The following is an 18,515-nucleotide window of genomic DNA, read 5'->3' as shown; positions in this document are numbered from 1 at the left end:
ATTTCTCAATTTTCTATACTAAAAAAAACAAAAAAAACTATAGAATCTTTTGGAGTGCAAATTTTATCGAGTAAAACACGGCATGATGATGCTTTTGAGTTGAAGAACTCCATATTTTCCAATCATATTTGTTTCATGTCATTTCAATTGCAAAAACTGATAAATTTCATTTAAAAAAACAAATTGTTTTTTTCTCAATTTTGATGTGTGATGACACGCTAGTGTTATTTTGTATATATAATCCTTCAATGATTAAGCATTAAGCATTAAGAATTAAGCATTAAGCATTAAGCATTAAACAAAGACAAAGTAACAATGGGCCACTGAGAGTGAAAAAACAAAAGCAGGAACATGAATTCTTATTATTATTCATGGAATAAGAACAAAGAATAGAGTATCAATCAACCATAAATAGGAGAAGAATAAAGACAACAGGGGATGGTTAATCCAACAAATTGGCGTTGATTACGTGTTCTTAGGTGAGATGGGATTAGATATCCCACAATTTTAGCCTCCACTACTTCCTCATCCCATCTCCATCCACCCGACTACTTGTGTACAAGATTCGTCATTCTCCACACCACTCCAACCTAATCTGTTCCCTCGGCTATTCATTCTCAAATCTCTACTATATAATAATACACCATAATACATCAATCTTTAGAATAATTAACTTAAGCAGAGTTTCCAACCTCTAAAATTAAGTTATGAATTTTTTTTTAACAAATTTGTGAAGAGAAAATTTATAATTCATTTATATTTAAAGGTTGTAAACACTACTTTACTCGTTGAATAAATGAATAAAAAATATCCTTTTTTGATCCAATAATTTTAAAAATGTCTAAATGATATGTTAATTACATTGAATAACTCAAAGATTATAAAAATAATTATTAAATGCGTTAAAAATACATTCACTTGATAATTTACGTGTCTAGGTGACCAAGTATGAGACGTCTATTTCTTCCTCCATCATTACTAGTTGTCGTTACATTAACATATCATGTTCATGACCTGATAATATTTCGATGTAATCCTCTTCCAACAAATGTTAGTCTCCAACTAGAAGAAAAAAAAATCAACTTCCTCGAACTGACCAACACATATTATTTATATTTATACATAATAAATATCTAATGCAATGTGATGATATCTAAATTCCTAATCTTCTCAAGAGGAGATAAATATTTAGTGGGTGATTCAATTTTTTTTTTTTTTTTGAAAGAGGGTGATCCAATTAATTGAATCATAGAAATAATCCATTTTATTTACTAGTAATTAATCAAATGAAAGTCAATCGAGTCGGCTCGAACTTTATTTAAGAAATATATTCATGACTTACGAACTTATATATTTGAGATGTTTCAATTCTAAATGAGCTTAAGAAATATAAATTAAAATTTGATTATTTATTAAATTCATTAAAAACTAAATTATATATTCAGATAAAAATGTAATATTCTTACTTAAAAATATAATTTTTATTCTAATAAATAAATTTAAAAATTTCTATATTTTTCATAAATAAAAAATGTAAAATTCTGTAATTCAAATATAAAACAATCATTATTATTATTTTATCTAACAACAACTACTAACGAACTTGTTTTCGTGCTAACAAGTCAATTATTCTAAAATTTAAATTTGATTAATTTATTTTAAGAAACACAAATGAAATACAAAAGACTAAATAAAAAGAAAAAAATTGTAAAAGTATTATTTCAAAATCATAGTTCCTAAAGTCAAATTAAACAAAATCCGGGCGTCGTGTTGAGATTAACGTAAAATACGCAATTCTAACATCTCAGAAAGCGACAATATCGGATTTGGGAGGCGATTAATCTGCTTGGTCAAGACCCCACTCGGGCCAATATTATGAATATAAATATAAAATAATTTAAAAAAAAGGACGACTATTATATAAGCAACATCATCGGTTCCATGTATGAAGGTGGAAGGTGGTAGTGGGAGGTGGCAGCAGAAGGCGGAAAAATGGATCACGAGGGGGATGCTCTGCGGACAGATTTGATGACCATAACTCGGTTCGTGTTGAACGAGCAATTCAAATATCCCGAGTCTCGCGGGGACTTCACCATTTTGCTCAGTCACATAGTTCTTGGCTGCAAATTCGTTTGCTCTTCTGTTAACAAGGTTTGATTTTCATTCTTGGTATCTCTTCAAATTGTTCCACGATGGAGAATTTCTCGTGGGTTTTCTGGAGATTTGATGTTTCACAGTTTCCCTATACGTTCTTTACATTTGAGTACAAACCAAAACATGTATGAGAATGAATCCAGATTATTTAAATGCTTTGTTTGTTTGTTTACGTATATATGCTTTGTTTACTTTCACTTGTCTTTACTTGTGGGTTTCTAATTTGCAAATACATGTGATTTTCTAGGCAGGTTTGGCCAAACTCATAGGGCTTGCAGGTGAGACCAATGTGCAGGCAAGTTCCTGGAAGTTTCCTTGTATATTATAATATGTATAGGAGCAAGATTTGTGTTTGCTTCAATTTCATATATATATACACATAAATTTAAACACATGTTTTGTGAAGTAAACTTAACTATTGCATCTTTGAATAAAGGGTGAAGAGCAGAAGAAATTAGATGTGCTGTCAAATGAAGTTTTCATCAAGGCATTGGTCAGCAGTGGCCGAACAGTAAGTCGTCCATGACTATGGTTTTACATCTTAAAGATTGTGTTTAGATCGAAGGATTTGCTCTTTCATTTCAATCCTCCATTTTTGAATCTGAAATGTGCTGTTATGAAAAAAGAATCACAAGTTTCAGGAAATCCTTTTTATCTTTATCTCCCGCAAAATTCCCTTCCATTTGTTCGAATGGTGAAGTCATTTGTTAGTTGCGATGCATATCCAAATTAAACCATCCAAAGAGTTCTAAGTGATATGTCCTTATTGGCAGTGTATCCTTGTCTCGGAAGAGGATGAAGAAGCACTATTTGTAGAACCATCCCACCGTGGAAAGTACGTGCTGAAACTAACTATTACCAAATGCCCTGTAAATCTACGGACGTGGTTATATATACTTATCTATTCTGAAAAATGCAGGTACTGCGTTGTGTTTGATCCTCTGGATGGATCGTCCAACATCGACTGTGGTGTTTCTATTGGAACCGTATGTGTTAATCGTGTCTTTATTGATAACTCAATTCATCGAGAATATTTGTTTTGTGACAACAAACTTGGTATGCCCCTTTTCTTGAAGATATTTGGGATTTACATGATCAAAGATGAAGGCGCAGCAACGATAGAAGATGTGTTACAACCTGGAAAGAACATGTTGGCTGCTGGCTACTGCATGTATGGGAGCTCTTGCACGGTATAAATTATACACTTTTTTTCGAAAGTTTGCATGATTATTGATACAGAATATTCTCAGTTAAGTGTTCTATGGTTGAATCTCTCAGTTTGTTTTAAGTACTGGAACTGGCGTCAATGGTTTCACGCTTGATCCATCACTTGGAGAGTTTATTTTGACTCATCCTGATATCAAGGTGAGGATTTTCCATCATTTTCAGTTTCCTTGATGCACAATATGTCAACATCCTTGTCTTATCAGTTAACCAGCTGTTAACCTTTTTGTGACAGATCCCCAAGAAAGGGAAAATCTATTCAGTTAATGAAGGAAATGCCAAGAACTGGGATGGCCCAACTGCAAAGTATGTTCACTGATATATATACATTTAGTTCCATGCATGATCATCTGATTTATGATCTTTGTAATTTGAAGGTATGTGGACAAATGCAAGTTCCCTAAAGATGGCTCCCCGGCAAAATCTCTACGATACGTTGGAAGGTATGTGAATAAAGGATTCGACTCTAAAACGTCAACAAGCAGGATCATGAATGTGTTCCTATTTTCAGCATGGTAGCGGATGTACATCGCACATTGCTTTATGGAGGTATCTTTCTGTACCCTGCAGATAAGAAAAGCCCGAATGGAAAACTGAGGTAACCAACTTGTGATTTCATCATTTCCCAAGTAAAAATTTCGACTCTTTCTCCTTCAAGTTTACCTACAAGTGAATGTGATCTCCACCGGACGTATCGTAACACTATAGAGCTAATGCACGGAAGTCATGCATGTATCTCATGATTCTTCTGTCAATAACTGCATGAATTACAATTAGGTGAATGTAAAGCTAAATCAAATTATCGATTTATGAAGAATTTTATGTAACAGGGTTCTCTACGAAGTTTTCCCTATGTCATTTTTGATGGAACAAGCTGGAGGACAGTCATTCACAGGGAAACAAAGGGTAAAACTTATTTTGAGAGATTAGATGGAAAACAAAAATAAAATTTTCAAAAATTTCTGATATAATAATGGTATATGTGATATGCCAATGTAATATTGCAGGCACTTGATTTAGTTCCTAAAAAGATACACGAGCGTTCTCCAATATTTCTCGGTAGCTATGACGATGTGGAGGAGATCATAGCATTGTATGCAGCCGAAGAACAAAGTTGAAGATGCCTGTAAATTTTCGATTCTATGATCCTAATTAAAGTGTTCTTTTGCTAAATATTACATCATCGTTGTGAAGGTTAAGGTTAGAAAGTGCTGATAACATGCGGATGTTTTATCCTCTGGATCAATGGGTGCGATGATGATTAAGCGATGGAATCATGTATACAAATGACAAATCACACTGTTTTTAGAAATCATGGATTATCAAAGGATATCCGATGCAAGATCATGAACATATTGATCCATGTTGTTGCCTATGCGAAGCTTTAATCCTTCTCAAGTCAAATTTATGCTACACGCATCGGATTCTCATCAATATAGAAACTGTGACAAGAAGATTTCATTTTCACATGCACCATTTGCAGTTCAAGCTAATATATCAAATAATCCCGTTTGAAGCAAAATCCCATTCAAGTAAAGTTATAGCTAGGCTTATAGCACATTATTATGGATACCAGTTAAAGTATCATTGGACAAATAAAGTTGTTGAATTTCTTTTTAATTGAGGAAAAGGGATTGTTGAAATTGGACGAGCCTATCAAATTCGAAATTTCATACTAACTTAGATATTTTGTCTCAAATAACCTTTTTTTTAGAGTAGTTTCAAATTAACTACAATATGAATAGTTAGTTCAAACATATTTTGAATTGAACTAGTGAAAAATCAGATTTAAGGAGATGGAAAAGATAAAGAGTCCTGCAACGGAGTAGATCTAGAGTAGAGACAAACAATATTAAATCAAAATTACAATTATATCATCATCTAAACAATATTTAAAATATAAAATAAATAACTTATTTCTAATTTATCGATATTTATCATATATTGTTTGATTTTAGAATTATTTTGATTAAATTTTTTTTTAATCTTAATATATAAATATATTTTATTGTTTAATTCATCATGCTAGTCTTGAAAATAACATGAAAATATTTACATATTAAAAATTTATATATATGCACACATCATGTGTAGGAGACCTAAATATTTTACAAAAAAAATTCACACTATTTGATAAATGTGTATACTAACAACCTTGAAATTTAAAATCATGATATTTTCTTAATTATCAGAACTTTTTCAAGACATTTTCAAATTGTTATTATAAAAAATAAGATATAAATTAATCGTAATATTTTGAGTGTATTCAAATTGAATAGGATTTTAAATAATGTGTATTCACGTAGAATCATAAAATACATTTTTTTGTTAGCACAAAAAAAAAGGAGTTTGTTACAATTGATATCTTATCTCAATTTGAAATCTGTGCTAAAATAGATTACAAGTGCATGATACCACTAATTTATAATATGAGTGCAATTGTCCAAACGGTCTGTGTTACAACAATGATGTGTTGTATTGCCTCCAAAGGGTGTTCACGTTGGTGGAGTAGGAAATTCTTGGTCATAGGTCAAGAGTTCGATTCTTCCTGCCAATTTCTTTTTGGATTAGTCTGTCACATAGGGCTTGCCTAGTGTGGTTTACCTGCTAGCGTAGTTTGCAGACTATTGCGTTAGTCCGAAGATTTACCCAGAGCACACCAAAAAATAGCGACTGTGGATTCCCACGTCAAAAAAAATAAATAAATGATGTGCTATATTTTATATGTATTATTATATTATTTGTATAAAATTATATGGAATGTAGTATATACGGTATGACATAGAGTGACATAATTTACCTTATACGACAATATTTATATAACAAACTTATTATATTATCATTATTGCGTGTATATGCATATAATATATAGACACATATAAATTTTTTTGTGTTATTTTTTATTTTATGAATCCAAATGAATATGCTGATCATGGATTTTTTTTTTCTGAAAAAAAAAGGCTAAAAAGATGGTGCAGATTGTGAGTTACTTGTGGTGTAAAATAATGATGAAGTTACACGACATTTATGAAATATATAAACGAAAAAGGTTAGTCCTAATGAATCCTCGATATAGAATTTACAAAAACGTAAGCCTTACCCGCAACACACAGGATCACAGCTCACGCCATCTTTAACAGTCGACTTGTCTCCCATTTCACTTTGTTCGATCTTCCGGACTGCTATAAGATCCAATTCCAGAATTTCACGAAGGTACACTTGTATCAGATATACATACAATCCCTAAATCTATACATATTGCTCCGAGTTCGCTCAAATGTCGAGCGGAACCGACGATTTGGACGAGGATGCGCTGTTGCAGATGGCCCTCAAGGAGCAAGCACAACGCGACCCAAACTACCAAAAACCGTCACAATCGAAGCCTGTCCGCAACTACGTGCAGCCTCCAGCGAAGCGAGGAGGCGTTACCGGCAACTCGGTTCCTGCTAGGAACGCTAACCCGGTGCCGCAGCAGAAGAAGGGGATCGATCAGCACAGAAGAGCATCGATTGATGAGGACGATGATTCTGAAGTGGAGATGCTGAGCATTTCATCGGGAGACGAGGATGATCGCGGATATGTAGCGCCGAAGAATCGCGCCGGAAGTGGGAGAGATGACGATAGAGCGTGGGATGGGGAGGAACCGAATTGCTGGAAGCACGTGGACGAGGCTGAGGTACATGTTCTATGCGTTTGTTTAATTTATTGTTGTGCATTGAGTGCTTTAATTTCTGGAATGAATTAGATTCCAATTATGTGTCGTGTTGTCCATTTATGTTCCACAAATACTTTCCATAGCAGGGCATGATTGTGCTATTTATTTTTTAGGGTTTTGAATTTATAAGTTGAAGTGGAAGCTGCTGGTTCCTTAACTTGTGTAGTTTACAGTATGGTGGATGTTTTATGCTCTATTAGCAGATGGGGGGCACATTTTTACACGATGTTATTTTAACTTTTGCTTTGAGTACCCTCACATTAGTAGCTGGATGGGTGGTATTTATCTGCAGCCAAGGGCATTGGAGAAAACTTTGACGCCAATTCATCGGTGTCGTCGCGTTGATTATTTAAGTTGATATGGCAAATGACTGATAGTACAGTTCTGTATTACCTTTTTTTCCTCAAACCTGGGACCTCCACTGTTAATTAGAGCCAGGGTTCCATAACACCACTTTAGGATCTTGGCTAGAAGCCTAGAAGTATGTGGTTTTGGTGTCTACCGGATGCATGCTTTCTTTATGTGTTTTATGTAACATGGTTTCTCATAATTGACATGAAGATGTATCGATTGATATACTCAGGCTGCCCATTTAATCCAAAGAAATCAGTTACCTTGTGTGATCTGCCGCCTAAAATGGTTCATTTACCTTTTTAGGATTCAAGTATTTCTATATGGTGCTCGTATAACTTAGTGCGGAAATAATTAGCTCCTTCCACGTTTATCTAGCTTGCCGATTCTGGGATTTTGATTCGATTATCTGAGTTTCAGAGTGATAACACAAATGGCCTTCTATTTGCACTTGGAAAATTCATTGAATTTATTTAGAGGAATTCTGTGGCAGCTGGCTCGAAGAGTTCGTGAAATGAGGGATACAAGAGCAGCTTCCGCTGCTCAGAAGTTCGAGAAGAAACCATCAGCAGCAGGTAAAAAAGGACTAAGCAGTTTACAGTCACTTCCTCGAGGCATGGAATGGGTGGATCCTCTAGGACTGGGGTAAAAGACTCTTATTTGGGTAATTTTTCTCCTCCGCATCATTGATTTTCATATAACCCGAGTTTTTATGTTGACAGGCTCATTAACCATAAAACCTTTAGGTTAATCAGTGATAATGTAGCAAGTGTTCCTTCCTCAATCGACGTTGAACCTCTTGATCCAAATGCTCGAGGTATTACTTCTTGTTCCTTGCAGCTGTCTTTGTTTTTTGATCAAATTGCTCATTTTATTCTGCAACAGAAGGTGGTGGTGGGGCTTTAGTATTGATTGTGTTGTTCATTATTAGAGGTATTGGGTGCTTTTAAACCTTGATTTATGAACTGCGCAAATAGTTTTTGATTTATTTCATTGAAAGAATGTTTTTGATTTACCTTCGTGATTCCAAATATGCAACCTTGAGTAAAATTGTGTTCAATTTAAACCGCTGCAGAGACATTATTTATGTCATTTTGCAGAGAAACTAAACTATTACTCGGAGAAGTTTGATGCAAAACTTTTTTTATCAAGAGTGCACCTAGATACTAGTGCAGCAGATTTGGAATCTGGAGCTCTTTCGCTAAAGAATGATCTTAAAGGACGCACTCAACAGAAAAAGCAGTTGGTTAAAGAGAACTTTGATTGCTTCGTCTCTTGCAAAACCACTATTGACGGTCAGTTGGGCATCATAAGTCAAATTATAACACTTCTAATTTTTATCATGGATTTTTTAATATACTTAATTTTACAACAGACATTGAGTCAAAACTGAAACGAATTGAAGAAGACCCTGAAGGTTCTGGAACCACTCGCTTATTTAATTGCATCCAAGGAGTCAGTTCACTTTCTAATCGAGCTTTTGGACCTTTATTCGAGAGACAGGTAGGTAGGATCTGGATCATGGTTCATAAAGGCCTTTTAGTTCATTACTGAGCTATGCAGTTCTGGATACGTCTGATTCACCCAACAACATTATTCTAGGCCCAAGCAGAGAAGATCAGGTCTGTCCAGGGAATGTTACAGAGGTTTAGAACACTATTCAACCTTCCCAGTGCAATACGAGGCAACATTAGTAAGGGAGAGTATGATCTGGCAGTAAGAGAGTACCGCAAAGCGAAGTCCATCGTGCTACCTTCTCATGTATGGTTCTTTGTTGCATTACATTTCATCTTAATCAGTTATACTGATTAAGCTGCTACAGATGATGTAAACTTTTCTTCTGAGAGTCATTTTTACTCACCAATGGTTTTATTATCTGTTGCTGAATATCCTTGTCTCCATTTTGTTTTTTATGAAATTTAAGTTATACATCTCCAATTAATCAAATCATGCTGGATACCTTCGTGGTAAGTTAATTTTCACATCCCCGTTATTTCATCTCTACCTCACAGCTATCACCAATGTCAGAACTTTCCCAGTTCATCTTAATTTCACCAATTGTTATGTAACCAACCATCCTCATGTGCATCTTTGATGCACTCAATTATTTGGTTCATAGCTTGATACTCACTGTGAAATATCATAGCCAGTCAAATAACTGATGTATAGGATTTTTTAGATTAAACCCCCCGTCATTATTTTGAAGGTCTTTCAGATGTATGAGTAATATCGTCTTCACGCTTAAGGCATCGATAGGAGGCATCTTATTGTCTGCATTCAGACGCTTGAACCCTGCCTAAGATGATTCTATATTTATATGCATGATATTTTTTTGTATTTATGGGGGTCACTTAATTCATCTCAGAGGTCTTGTATGCGAATTCTTGCAAAAAGAACTGTCCTCGGGCTTACCAAGCAAGATATGTTGATTCTTGTTGGTACCATTGCAGGATTTCTTTGTCTACCTAGTCATTTTCCTCCTCTACGCATATCATTTTGTTGCAAACTTGAACATAAAATTTCATAAAAATGAAAGGTCACGTGAATTAGACATTGAATATTTTTCCCGGGTCAAAACCATAGTCATGTTGTACTCTGGAGAACCTTTCAATTCTTATTTTACTTCCATTTACATTAAATACAACATTTATATTTTGCTTGACTAATGTGACTCTTGGGCTTTTATAAGATCTATTTCTTATCTCGGTTGTTCTCATCACAGTGTGTCATCGCAAGAATCATGAATGTAACTTTAGTGATTATGGACATGGTATTTTCTGTGATTGAGGCACTTCTCAATTGTTTCCTAGAGAAGGATGTACAAGAATTGAAGATTGCGGCTAATGTTTTTTCTTTCAAATTGGGCATTTCTCAATTGTTTCCTAGAGAAGGATGTAGTAGTAATGATGATTGAAATTATTGTTTTTCTTTCAAATTATTTGTTCAACTATGCATAAAAAATTTAAAATGGTTGCTTTAATGATCTTATTTAAACAAGAACTTTTCCTCTGCAACTCTCAGGTGGGCATTCTGAAACGTGTCCTTGAGGAGGTTGAAAAAGTGATGCACGAGTTCAAAGCCATGCTTTACAAGTCCATGGAAGATCCTAAAATCGACCTCACAAATGTAAGAAGTGCTGTCTACGCTAGAAGATACAGTTTGGATGCGAATATTAATGCTTTACTATATAATTCTGTTATACTGGTACAGATGGTCTATATAGTGTTAGTCTTGTTCAAGAATAATTTATAATGGGTGGTTAACTGTCTACCTTCTTCTCCCCTGAAAACTTTGTCAATTAAACAATATCCTGATAGACCTTTTGTGACAACAGCAACTTTTGCTCAAATCAAAAGGAATAGGTAGGCCCACTTAAAGATATTTATATTTTCTCCTCCTCTCGCCCTGGTGAACCCTAACATGCATTAAGTCATGCTCAACCCTAGTCCCTAGTACACAAAATTGAATGTTATAAAATGAATTCTTGTGATTGCGAACAGGGATGTTATTATAGGCGAATGCAACCTACTAAATTTTTCAACACCACATTCTGCAGCTTTTTTAAATCCCGTAGAAACCAACAAAATGAGACTAGAAAATATTTGGATTTTGGATAAAGCATGTACCCTTCATATTTTTTTCCGTTCATAATTAGCCCATGGCTAATTAGTATTTTTTTTTTCCTTTCATGCAGCTTGAAAATACCATTAGGCTCCTATTGGAGCTTGAACCTGAGTCAGATCCGATCAAGTATTACTTGAATATACAGGTGAGAAGTCATTTGCACCATGATCAGTTATCTCAACTAATTTACAACAATACAACTATATTCAACTGATGCCTCTTTATTGCAAAATGATTTATTATTTGCTGAATTCTTGATGCTGGTTTTGACAGAACCGCAGAATAAGAGGTTTGCTTGAGAGATGTACTTCGGATCATGAAACACGAATGGAAAATTTTCAGCATGAGATACGGGAAAAAGCATTATCTGATGCAAAATGGAGGCAAATTCAGCAAGATATAAGTGAATCTGTAAGGCTTTTTCATGAGTTGGTTGACCTAATTATCAATGATTATGCTAAATCTTCATGCATAACTACAGTCATCTGTGGATTACACACTGGATTCAGTAAACTCCCATCTAACTGGAGATCTATATCCGGTTGAAACGACTGGTGAAGAACTCAATGCTCTTAGGGGCAGATATATTGGCCAGTTAACTGCTGTACTTGTCCATCATGTACCAGTGTTTTGGAAAGTCGCACTTTCTGTTTCCAGTGGAAAATTTGCAAAGGTATGTTTCCCAAACCCATCATATTAGACTGGTCGATTTCATGATAAAATTACGTTCCTCGCCGTAGGAATACTCAGAAAATCTTAGGTACTTGGGCCGAAATCAGTAATTATTTTACATTTCAAGTTAGCAGTGATCAGCAAGAACACTTAGAAATTCTCCGGCCCTGTTATAATCACGTTCTTAGCTTCTTGTTTGGCACTTCATCTGGCTAATTTGCATTCACGTTTGAGAAATTGAATTATGAATGTCGCTTTATAAAAAGGATGGATGTAGCCAAATTATGGGCTTTTGGATTATTTATTCTGTACCATTTATAAGTTCATTATGGGATGAAGATAGAGCAGCAACATAAATGTGAATGTTCTAAGAAACTTGTCATTCTTTCAAGTCCTTATTAGATTCAACCTTTATTTTTCACATTTACTCCCAGCTGTACTTTCATCGGATTTGAAATACCTGATACAATATGTACAAAAAAGGAACATTCTTATATCAAGGATTAAATCTAAAGTAGCTGCATGGATCTCTATAAAAATAAATAATATGCTCTATTTAGACCATTGATAGTTGGACGGAAAAAAATTAGAACTGGTCCAATAGTATGCCTGAATGCTTGGGTCTTAAAAACACAGCACTTAAGCAATGATTGACAATTAATATTTTAATGTCCTTCCAAAATGATCTGGTGACTCTGGAAAGCTGAAGATGATTGAAATTCATACGGCCTCTTTAGAAACTTGGTTGTCTTGTGACTGTATTTTCTTTTTTTAGCATATTTACAGTTACAGATTCTGTTTGGCCCCTTTATGGGGTATTTCGTATTTGATATTTTGTTGTGCCCGGTGTTATGATTGTATTTCTTTCTTAGGCTTTTGGAATTCTTTTCATTTCTCAAGTTGTATTGATCTTTGAGATCAACTTTAATTGTTTTCGTTTCTTATCATTGGTATTGTCATTCTGATGTTCTTTTTTGGAATATCAACATATTTCTTTTGTCAGTCTTCCCAAGTATCAGCTGATGCAGTTATAAATAATTCTGTCACTAAAGCTGAAGATAAATTGGGAGCTTCCCTTGATGAAGTTTCTGGGATGATACGAAATACCCTATCAGCATACGAAGCTAAGGTAAGTGGCATTTCTTGTATATGAATACTTTGAAATTAGACAAGGAAAAATTCTGAAATGGCCTTTGAGAACAATGTGCATTTGGGATGACTAGTAGCTAGTGTTTTCCCAATTTGCCGCTTTTCTAATTGATATTTCATTTTCCACCAAACACTAAAATGGAACTAGGATCTGGTATTCATGGATTTCCAAATCCAAACCCTATATTTTAATCCTGCTGAATGCTTTTAAGTTGATCCATATGAAACTGGACTAGACTATCTATTTCTGGCAGAAATTATGGAAATTGATTTTTTCCAAATGTAACTGGGGGGTAGGTCTGAAAATATGCATTGACAAATTTATCGAAAGTCTAGGATAGCTTAGAATAACTGCAGGTATGATTGGCTTTTGTAAATATTTTAATGCTTCGAGATGTTCCACTCAGCTATAGTCAACACTAGTGTTTCATTTAAGTATCTTGCATAGGTTCATGGAACATTCCGTGATCTCGAAGAATCCACTATGCTCAGTCCTTATATGAGTGATGCCATGAAGGAGATTTCGAGAGCTAGCCAAGCCTTTGAAGCAAAAGATTCAGCACCTCCAGTCGCTGGTACGTTCTAGAGATTGAATGGAAAGGAAACAAATAGTGCTTTGTGAGATGATCTTTTTTCCCTGTGTGTTATGTTTTTGAATGATGTCTTGAATGCATCTTTCGTGATTTCAGTGATGGTATTGAGAACACTTGAGTCTGAAATCTCAAAAATTTTTGTAATGAGGCTTTGTTCGTGGATGCGGACTTGTACAGAAGAGATATCCAAAGATGAATCTTGGGTCCCGGTTTCTATTTTAGAAAGAAACAAGTCACCATATTCGATTTCATCTTTGCCTCTCACATTCCGTACAATCATGATCTCAGCAATGGATCAGATCAACACGTGAGTTCCTGAAGTTTAACTTATCACATCGATTCTATCTTTTGTTGTGGTGTCATATTGTCTGACATCCACAGTATTTTTTATGAAGTTTCTAGGTTTATAGATTGTTTTTTTTAAAAAAAGGCTGTAGAAAAATAAAGATATAGGGATAAACGGTTAACCACCATCAGCACGATAGGAGAAAGCAATGTATCACTAGTGATTATGATACGGGTATGGATGAATTGGGCCAATATAAACATAAGAAGCCCAAAATACACTTCGTATTCTAGAAGGAAGAAACAAAATGGTCAGGGGAGATGTAGTTATAAGAACACGAGGGAGTGTGATGTAGAGTCATTCTGTTAACTCGAGAGTATTGTGCTAACTTCTAACAGAATGACTCTACTTCACACTCCCCTCATGTTCTTATAACTACTTCACCTGTCCATTTTGTTAAATCCTTCGAGAATTTACAAAGTGTATTTTGTGCTTCTTATGTTTATTTTGGCCCAATTCATCTATACACCCGTGTTGGATTACTTCTTTCTGTCGTCTTCCTTCTCTACTTTGTGATTGTGTTCTATTTTGCGAATGAAAGGAGGAGATGACAAGGGGAGATGAGTAGAGGTCCTGAGCATAAAAATAAACACCCTCGCATCACAGGGACTGCTTGGGCATGACTTTTATGGTTGCTGTGTAATCATAGTTTCCACCATTTCTATTTGGGTCGACAGCTATAGTTAATTTGCAGCTTGTTGCGTGACACCTTGGCATCCTCCTTAGCTACCTGTATAAGAGTTTCTTTGAAGGAAATTTCATCCGTTGGGCATTTAAATATATACAATAATTAAGAGAGATTGATTTGACTTTCAGTTACACTCTCTCAAGGATGTAATTGGGGTTTGTTATCTATGTCAACTGACCAATTGTTTTTACAGGATATTTCATACTTTGCAAAGTGAATCAACAAAATCAGAAGATATTTTTGCTCAGCTTCAAGAAATTCAAGAATCAGTTAGACTTGCCTTTTTGAATTGTTTGCTGGATTTTGCTGGTATTGAATGATGAGCATTTCTGCTTCTTTTTTGTTATTCGGTTATTTCTCACATTGCACCTTAGACTCAAGGAGCAAGAGACGTTGTGTTCTAACAAATTATCATTGGTGACTCCTTAACTAGGTCACTTGGAGAACATTGGGTCTGGGCTTACACGGAATAGATCAAACTTTGAAAGTCCACATTTCCAAAATGGATATTCTTATGAGCTAGTGGAAAAATCGTCGGACCCTCTTCCAGGAAGTATTGTTGATCCACATCAACAGCTGCTAATGGTCCTGAGTAATATTGGATATTGCAAAGATGAACTTGCGGGTGAATTGTATGGAAAATACAAGCCTATTTGGCTGCAGTCAAGGTGTGCAGAGAGTCATGTTTAATGTGTGTTGAACATCTTATTTATGTCTAGCTACTTTAGCTTCGTTATGAAGGACCCCTCTGTCTTCAAGAAACAGACCCCTAGTTCCCATTGACTCGTTGAATAAACGTTCTTCTATCATGGGTACTTTTATCACTTATGCTACGGGCATTTTCCCACTGATGAAGATTCGATGTAAAAAGAAAAAAAAAAGCATGTCAGAAATGAGAAGCCATAATTGTCTTCTAATCTTTCCTGGATCCAAATTCCGCCATTTTTAGGAAGATATTCAGGATTTTACACAATACTGGGGTTAACTGATCTTGATTTTGGAACGAGTCTCGAGCAAAAAAAATTTTCTTGTGTTCCTGATGTTGATGTTACAATTGCTTTTTTTGTTTGCCAATTCAGGGACAAAGTTGAAGATGAAAGGGACATGCAAGATTTGGTTATGTCTTTCTCTGGCCTAGAGGAGAAGGTCCTTGCACAATACACTCTTGCAAAGGTATGATAGTAGCTGCTTTGTAATTGATCTTAAATATGCCATCTTCACTGGCATGTTCACGAAAAATCTTATTGGTTTTCTGATGTAGAAATTTTCCCACAAAAGTAAAAAGTTAGCGACTGTTTCATTTAGTGATCTTGGTGAATTCAGAATTTCTGTGGTTGTTATTATTTGATTTTTTTACCAAAGATATAGTATTTTTTTTATCTGACTGTGATTTAGCTTGGTAAAATTGAAACTTAGGTTTTTAGGTTGGGTTTGAAATTCCTCATTTCACTTGAAGAAATTTTAACATGTGACTTTAGAGTTGGGTTGAAATTTCTCTTTGCTCAGGTGTATTTTATTACTCTATTTACTTATGTGATCATTGTCACAGACAACTTTGATTAGAACAGCTGCTGTAAATTACTTGTTGGATGCTGGAGTTCAATGGGCAGCAGCACCTGCTGTCAAAGTGAGGATCAATTTTCCTTCTTTTTTTTTCCTTTTATTGCAAAACTTTGTGCCGTGGTTGACTATATTTTCAATTATTAACAAAATGCATTGTAGGGAGTCCGAGATGCAGCTGTTGAGCTACTCCATACTTTAGTAGCTGTGCATGCTGAGGTACTTATCCCATGCTTACAATCTACTGATGAGAAAATACTTCTCCAAATCTTGTCATAGTCTCAAATTTCTTTATTCCAATTTATTATATGAAATATGTGTGTGTGTGTGTGTGTGTGTTTTATACACACATATATATGGATCAACTCAATGTAATCTTATTCTGTAAGAATAAAGTTCCTGCTCTGTATGTAGATTTTACTTTTTAAACTTTTAAATAAACAAGTTTATTCTACTGCAGGTTTTTGCGGGCTGTAAACCCTTGTTGGATAAAACTCTTGGCATTCTCGTTGAAGGCCTGATTGACATATTCCTTGGTCTTTTTAATGAAAACAAATCAAAAGATCTCAGAGCATTGGACACAAATGGCTTTTGTCAACTCATGCTTGAGGTTAGTTTTATTGTTTATTTGTTTTCGACTTTCTGTTTTAAAGAGCCACGGGTCCGTTATATTTTTCCAGAGTTCTACTGGGTCTCCTTTTTCAAATGCCTTTACTACAATGAACTCAAACATACGTTTAAATATGCTGGAGTTGATTTTGGAAAAATGATATTCTGAAACTATGGGCAAGATCCAAACTAGTTTTTGTAGCAATCTATTTGAAGAAACCCTATGCCTAGTTCTGAAATTAATGATTGAACTTAATGTGGAAATATGTGTAATTTGTTTTAGTTAATTAAATTAATGAAATTATTAGCAAGCTCGAGAATTTGACAACAAATTTGAGAGAGAAACTAAAGTAAGACAGATTAGTGGGTTTTCTCCCAACTAATCCATGATATCAAGAGCGTAAACAGGATTAAATCTGCCATCAACCAAACGCAATAGAGAGTACTTGTTACACGCGAAGTTGGGGTATCTTCTAAATCCTTGAAGAAAAGGAAAAAAAAATAAAAGAAATTGTTCCTTCTCTGCTAGTTTAATTGTGGAAACCTGTCATGATATGGTTACTGCTGTTAAATATCATGTTTATCTATATTTAGACAGCTAATTAGTTAGGCTGAATGGCTGATTGTTTTGCAGCTTGAATACTTCGAGACTGTGTTGAACCCTTACTTCACACATGATGCAAGGGAATCTCTCAAGTCATTACAAGGGGTTTTATTGGAGAAGGCCACAGAAACCGTACAAGATTCAATAGATACTCCAAGCCATCAGCGCCGGCCTACACGTGGAAGTGATGATGCCATGCTTTCAGATGACAGACAGTCAGGGTCGTCTATATCACCAGATGACTTGATTGTAAGATTTTCTTATCTACGTTCTATATCATGTCTAAGTACATTCAAGCATTTGTATGTGTAACAACCAGGAGTGCCCGGGCCCCAGAATTAACCATATCCCAATATTCTTGTGTAATTTTTACTCCCCTAAATATTATTTCTTTTTCTCCACTCTTCCCTCAATCACCGTAAAATATATTTAAACACTAGACTAGGTAATCATGGACAACTTGGAGCGGACTGGGATATTCAGAATGCGTAGAAGAAATATCACTTGAAATTTTTTTGACATTTTTCGTACACTCAGGCTCTTGCCCAGCAATACAGCTCAGAACTGCTTCAAGCTGAACTTGAAAGGACAAGAATTAACACAGCATGCTTTGTGGAGTCACTTCCATTAGACTCCGTTCCAGAATCAGCGAAAGCAGCATACGCCTCCTTTAGAGGGTCCATGGATTCACCCAGCAAAAATTTTAGAGGCACGCAGTCTTTTAATTCCCCCAGTTTCTCCAGGCAAAGGCGTAGATGAAATTTTTACTCATCCTTTTTTTGCGATTTGTTGTATTTTAGTATCATATTCTTTTTGGACAAATAAGTTCTTGTGCTTCCGCATAGTGATTATTGTGTATAAGCATTGTGTTTTGCGACGAATTTTTGTTAGTATTGGGATTTGATGTATTTGTTTGGATTAGCATGTTTCTTGAGCACGGGCATCTTTCATTCTTTTGTATTTTGGAAATTATACAAGATTATATTTTTTTGTTAACTACGTTTACATTGCTGTGGCTCTTAGTTTCGTGTCAAGTCCTCGTCAAATCCGAGAGGGCATCAAAGTTCCGAGCTTTGGTCAAGATAATAATCTTGTTTATTTCATCTAAAGTGAATTTTGGTGGATTATACCTGGCACGTGGACTTGGGACATATGGTAAACCAAAATTTTCTATCTATTAACTTGCAGCAAACAAAAATCTGCGGCAGCACAAGAAGGGGGAAAAA

The 18,515-nt window shown here is 35.0% G+C and overlaps 2 protein-coding genes across 3 annotated transcripts; both read left to right on the top strand.

Annotated features, from left to right (window-relative positions):
* Positions 1–1,933: 1,933 nt before the first annotated feature.
* LOC140863445 (fructose-1,6-bisphosphatase, cytosolic) lies at positions 1,934–4,739 on the top strand. 2 transcript variants are annotated; one of them, XM_073266881.1, is made up of 13 exons: positions 1,934–2,151; positions 2,402–2,449; positions 2,591–2,665; positions 2,928–2,989; positions 3,074–3,140; positions 3,231–3,344; positions 3,433–3,519; positions 3,614–3,684; positions 3,756–3,821; positions 3,890–3,976; positions 4,209–4,284; positions 4,386–4,504; positions 4,573–4,739. In XM_073266881.1, the coding sequence occupies exons 1-12, from the start codon at positions 1,993–1,995 to the stop codon at positions 4,494–4,496; spliced, it is 1,023 nt and encodes a 340-aa protein (XP_073122982.1). In that variant the 5' UTR covers positions 1,934–1,992; the 3' UTR covers positions 4,497–4,504; positions 4,573–4,739. The 2 variants fall into 2 exon arrangements, with proteins under 2 accessions (XP_073122982.1, XP_073122981.1); XM_073266880.1 differs by having other exon boundaries at positions 1,935–2,151; positions 4,386–4,739.
* A 1,717-nt stretch (positions 4,740–6,456) lies between these two features.
* Positions 6,457–18,285, top strand: LOC140863010 (exocyst complex component SEC5A-like). The gene is made up of 21 exons (XM_073266088.1): positions 6,457–7,054; positions 7,938–8,089; positions 8,167–8,261; positions 8,545–8,739; positions 8,820–8,947; positions 9,047–9,205; positions 10,466–10,570; positions 11,139–11,213; positions 11,342–11,479; positions 11,550–11,741; positions 12,744–12,869; positions 13,338–13,464; positions 13,579–13,789; positions 14,710–14,825; positions 14,950–15,184; positions 15,596–15,689; positions 16,066–16,143; positions 16,239–16,295; positions 16,537–16,686; positions 17,320–17,538; positions 17,827–18,285. The coding sequence occupies exons 1-21, from the start codon at positions 6,656–6,658 to the stop codon at positions 18,046–18,048; spliced, it is 3,273 nt and encodes a 1,090-aa protein (XP_073122189.1). The 5' UTR covers positions 6,457–6,655; the 3' UTR covers positions 18,049–18,285.
* Positions 18,286–18,515: the final 230 nt, after the last annotated feature.

The sequence above is a fragment of the Henckelia pumila genome, chromosome 4, assembly GCF_033568475.1.
Source record: "Henckelia pumila isolate YLH828 chromosome 4, ASM3356847v2, whole genome shotgun sequence".
In the NCBI taxonomy this organism is placed as follows: Eukaryota; Viridiplantae; Streptophyta; class Magnoliopsida; order Lamiales; family Gesneriaceae; genus Henckelia; species Henckelia pumila.
Note: the sequence above shows the minus strand (reverse complement) of the source record. Positions and strands in the feature narration are given on the sequence as shown.